The following is a 4929-nucleotide window of genomic DNA, read 5'->3' as shown; positions in this document are numbered from 1 at the left end:
GAGTCTCACTCTGTTGCCCAGACTGGAGTGCAGTGGCCGCTCCCGGGCCACCACAGCCTTGACATGCTGGGCCCCGGCGATCCTTCTGCCTCAGCCTTCCAAGTAGCTGGGACTACAGGCGCGCGCTACCACGCCCAGCTAATATTTGATTTATTGTAGAGATGAGGTCTTGCCAAGTTGCCCAGGCGGGTTTCGGACCCACGGGCTCAGGCAATCCACTCACCTCAGCCTCCCAAAGGCGCAGGATTACAGGCTGAGCCACTGAGCCCGGCTTCACCGGTTTTCATTTCTTCTTTATCCTCTCCGACCTCGTCTGTGTTTAGGGAAATATGAATATACGGTCTTATTTCCTACTCTTTCACACAAAAGATGGAACAGTGCCTGGCACATATTAAACACTATGTAAGTGCTTGTTAAATAGAATGCTAAACTATATTAAGCTATTCTATACCTTGATCTTTTTATTTAACAGTATATAGCAAAAGTCTTTTCCCTATCAGCACACAGAGCATCCTCATTTTCATTTTTAGAGCTGCATAATATTCCACTTGATGGATATGGTATAGTGTGTTTCATCTGGCCTCCTCCATTCGGAAACACTTAGGTTATTTCCACGTTTCCTTTTGCAATAGGCCCATCTAAGTCTCTCTCTGTTGCCCTTAAATCCTATAGGTGTGAGGATGGTGGATGTTTCGGCTCTATGCACATCTGGGTTAAGGGGGTTTCTCTCCTTGCAGGAAAGGAAGCCACTGAGAATCTTTGCACCCAAACGCATCTTACGAAGACGCAAGAGAGAATGGGTGGTCCCGCCAATATCTGTCCCTGAGAATGGCAAGGGTCCCTTCCCCCAGAGGCTGAATCAGGTATGACAGTGCCTCCTCCCTGGGAGTCACTGAAAGCTGCAGGGACTCCATCCAAATGCCAGCCTGTGAGGTTTCTTGCTGCTGGGTGCTGGGGCCTATAGAGGAGAGCCTCTCTTGTGGGAGCAAATTCTAACACAGTAGTGCCCCACCCTACCTCTCCACAGAGGAGTCTTTGTTGCAGTCGTGGTATATTTGTCACGTGCCATTTTCTTTTGCTTCCAGCTCAAATCTAATAAGGACAGAGGCACCAAGATTTTCTACAGCATCACGGGACCTGGGGCTGACAGCCCCCCTGAGGGTGTCTTCACTATAGAGAAGGGGACAGGCTGGTTGTTGTTGAATAAGCCACTGGACCGGGAGAAGATTGCCAAGTATGAGGCAAGTAGCCATTAGCATCTGCTGTAAACGTCCCCTCAGAAGTAGAGCACTGGGACCTGGTGGGGAGGGCAGCACCAGGCTGACCCCTGACCTGTGTACCCGCAGCTCTTTGGCCATGCTGTGTCAGAGAATGGCGCCTCAGTGGAGGAGCCCATGAACATCTCCATCATCGTGACTGACCAGAACGACCACAAGCCCAAGTTCACCCAGGATATCTTCAGAGGGAGTGTCTTGGAGGGGGTGCTACCAGGTAAGAGGACCGGGAAGGGAACTGCTGTGATGGTGGCTGCTGGGCCCAGACACTTAAGTGCTGGAAGATCCTACCACACCTGATTACCTTGGCTGTGCATCAGATTACCTGGGATCTTTTCTTTAAAATCCAGATTCTCAGGCCAGGTATGGTGGCTCAGGCCTGTAATCCCAGCACATTGGGAGGCGAAGATGAGAGAAATGCCTGAGACCAGCCTGGGCAACTTGGCAAGACCTCATCTCTGCAATAAAACTAGCCAGGTGTGGTGGCATACTCCTGTAGTTCCAGCTACTTGGGAGATTGAGGCGAAAGGATCGCCTGAGCCCAGCAGGTCAAGGCTGTGGTGGTCATGAGTGCCACTGCACTCCAGCCTGGGCAACAGAGTGAGACTCCAACTAAAATAATTAATTAATTAAAATAAAATAAAATCCAGATTCTCCCACTTCATCCCAAGATTTTTGTTTTTTGAGTCAGGGTCTTATTCTCGCCTAGGCTGGAATACAGTGACATGATTATGCCTCACCACAACCCTCAAACTCTTGGGCTTGGGTGATCCTTCCACCTCAGCCTGCTGAGTAACTGGGACTACAGGCATGCCACCCCGTCTAATTAGCTAATTTTTAGAAAGAAATTTTATAGAGACAGGATTTCAGTGTATTGCCCAGGCTGACAAGAATCTGTATATCTGAAAATTTCTCTGAAGCTTCAGATGATCGGCTGAAAATTTCTCTGAAGCTTCAGATGATGCATTTGGGAACTACTAGCTTCAGAGCTGTGAAGACCTAGATTTGAATTTTGGGTTTGCCTTTTTACTAGCCATGGTCCTGGGCATATTCTTGACCTCTGAGTCTCAATCCTGACATCTAAAAGCAGGAATAATCAACCTTGCAAAATAGTGACGATTAGAAATAGCAAGTACATTCTGTTATGTGATATGAAGCACATGACATGAGGCTCTTAGTTATGGCAGCTAAAAGGAAAGCAGCAAAGGCTGGGAGTGTTGGACATGGCTTATGAAGAGTGAAAATCCATTGCCAGGGCTGGAGGAGATGGGCAGGGGCAGAGAAGATGAGAAGATTAGGGAAGCAGGTGCATATTAATGGCCTGCTGTCAAAGACAGCAGACTGGTAGGGAGGATTCTCCTCTTCCTCTCTCTGGGTTGTGGAGAATTACAGAGAGTATGAGTTGGTTAGACTGTCAATAACAGAAATCCCCCAAATAAAATGCCAAAATAAGACCAGTGCTTGAACAAGGTGAAACCTTTTTCCTCCTTCTATGCAGGGAGCCTTAGAGGTAGTCAGTCCAGGCTGGGTTAGCACTTCAAAGTGTTAGAAGCCTAGGTTCCTTCTTTCTTGTGTTCTGCTGTTTTGACTTCGGTTTCCAAAGTTAACTCATCATTGTTGCTGTAGCCCTAGCCACTACATCTGGAAGAAGGCAAAGAGTGGGTAGAATAAGCTCCATATTTATGAAACCATTTTCCCAAAGTTGCTTATCCCTTTCATCAGAATTTACTCTTATGGCCACAGCTTGCTGCAGGAAGGGGTGGGAGATAGTCTTTGTTCCAGGTTAGCCTGTGCCCAGCCTAGAATTAGTATTGTCTTTTAAAAAAGAAGAGGGCCGAATGCAGTGGCTTAAGCCTATAATCCCAGCATTTTGGGAGGCCAAAGCGAGAGGATTGCATGAGCGCGCGTGGGTTTGATTCCAGCCTGGGCAACATGGTGAGTCCTCGTCTCTACAATAAGTCAAAAAATTAGCTGGGCGTGATGGTGCATACCTGTAGTTTCAGCTACTTGGAAGGCTGAAGTAGAAAGATCGCTTGAGCCTGGCAGGTCGAGGCTGCAGTACCAGGAGCATGCCACTGCACTCCAGCCTGGGTGACAGAGAGAGACTACAACTCAAAAAAAAAAAAAAGAAAGAAAGAAAGAAGGAGAGGATGGAAAACAGGCACCAATCTCTACCACAGATTGGAAGATGTGTCCAAGCTGATGAGTAGAGCAGAGCCTCTCAGAGTTCCAGAAGGGGACAGGACTGGCTCTGGAGCTGGGAGGGAAGGTACTCACCTGTCTTTTCTCCTCTCCAGGTACTTCTGTCATGCAGGTGACAGCCACAGACGAAGATGATGCCATCAACACCTACAATGGGGTGGTTGCTTACTCCATCCATAGCCAAGAGCCAAAAGACCCACATGACCTCATGTTCACTGTCCACCGGAGCACAGGCACCATCAGTGTCCTCTCCAGTGGCCTGGACCGGGAGGTGAGGGGCTCTTGGGGCAAGTGCTGCCTGCCCAGGCTGGGGCCTGATTCTCAGAGCAGAAGTTTCTGTCCCTGCCCCCAAAACCCAAGGCAGAATGGTGGGGACCCAGGTCAGCTGGGCTGGCTGCTGCTATATTCACATGCCAATGTCCCGCAGCTCCCTTGAGCTGATGGCCCACTGCCAAGCAATCTTGTTACATCTCCTCCGAGGCTGGGGAGGCAGCTGTAAAATGCAGACATTTTGTGTTTTCTGTAGGTTTTCTCATTTCCTCTTGGAATGGCTCACTCAGAATGCACATTGCCCACATTTGTCCCTTGTGTGCCACAAAGTAGAATTAACTCCATGGATATTAGAGTTGCCACCTGTTTCCACATTAGTACCTTCACCCAAATCCTTGCTCACAACTCTCATTCTGAAGCACCCAAGAGTCAAGGGGCAGTGCCCAGGTTTCACCCGGACAGGCCCAGAGAACTATATGGATCTGCCGTTCCCTTCCCAGCACCACCCTCTGCTTCTGTTCTGTCTGGCAGTGGGTGGGGGTGGGGGAAGTGTCAAGGAGTTGAAAGAACATCATGAGAGGAAGAACACTCCCCTCCCTGTGACATGCCTCAAGGCCCACACACCCCCAAAGCTGGGCTAATGAAGCCCCGATGAGGGACCCCAAACTGAACTCACAGTGGACTTTTCTTTCTCTCCAGAAAGTCCCCGAGTACACACTGACCATCCAGGCTACAGACATGGATGGGGATGGCTCCACCACCACAGCTGTGGCAGTAGTGGAAATCCTCGATGCCAATGACAATGCCCCTGTGTTTAACCCCCAGAAGGTAATGCTCCTACGTTCCTCCTTCCCTCATCAGATAATGGAGGACTAAGCTTTTTCCTTTCTCTGAAACTCCAGAACCAGCCTTCGTTATTTCAAGTCCCAGCACCATCACTGAATGCTATGTGACCTTTGGCAAACTACCTAATCTCTCTGTGCCCCGAGTCCTAATCTGTGAAAAGGAGATAGTGATAATACTTATTTTATTTATTTATTATTGGTTTTTTGTTTTTTGGGTTTTTTTTTGAGTTGGAGTCTCACTCTGTTGCCCAGACTGCAGTGCAGTGGCCGCTCCCAGCCACTGCAGCCTCGACCTGCTGGGCTCCGGCGATCCTTCCGCCTCAGCCTTCCAAGTAGCC

The 4929-nt window shown here is 49.1% G+C and overlaps 1 protein-coding gene across 1 annotated transcript in view; it reads left to right on the top strand.

Moving 5' to 3' along the window:
- The window catches only part of CDH3 (cadherin 3), a 51919-nt gene that overhangs the window by 24652 nt on the left and 22338 nt on the right, over positions 1 to 4929 (top strand). The window contains exons 4-8 of the mRNA XM_008050332.2: positions 728 to 863; positions 1086 to 1241; positions 1347 to 1491; positions 3572 to 3747; positions 4446 to 4574. Coding sequence (XP_008048523.1) covers positions 728 to 863; positions 1086 to 1241; positions 1347 to 1491; positions 3572 to 3747; positions 4446 to 4574 — 742 coding nt within the window. The remainder of the gene's footprint in view (positions 1 to 727; positions 864 to 1085; positions 1242 to 1346; positions 1492 to 3571; positions 3748 to 4445; positions 4575 to 4929) is intronic.

Source organism: Carlito syrichta, unplaced genomic scaffold, assembly GCF_000164805.1.
Source record: "Carlito syrichta isolate Samal-C Ts95f unplaced genomic scaffold, Tarsius_syrichta-2.0.1 Scaffold144165, whole genome shotgun sequence".
In the NCBI taxonomy this organism is placed as follows: domain Eukaryota; kingdom Metazoa; phylum Chordata; class Mammalia; order Primates; family Tarsiidae; genus Carlito; species Carlito syrichta.
The sequence above is the reverse complement of the archived record's forward strand: the minus strand, read 5'-3'. Positions and strand labels throughout refer to the sequence as shown.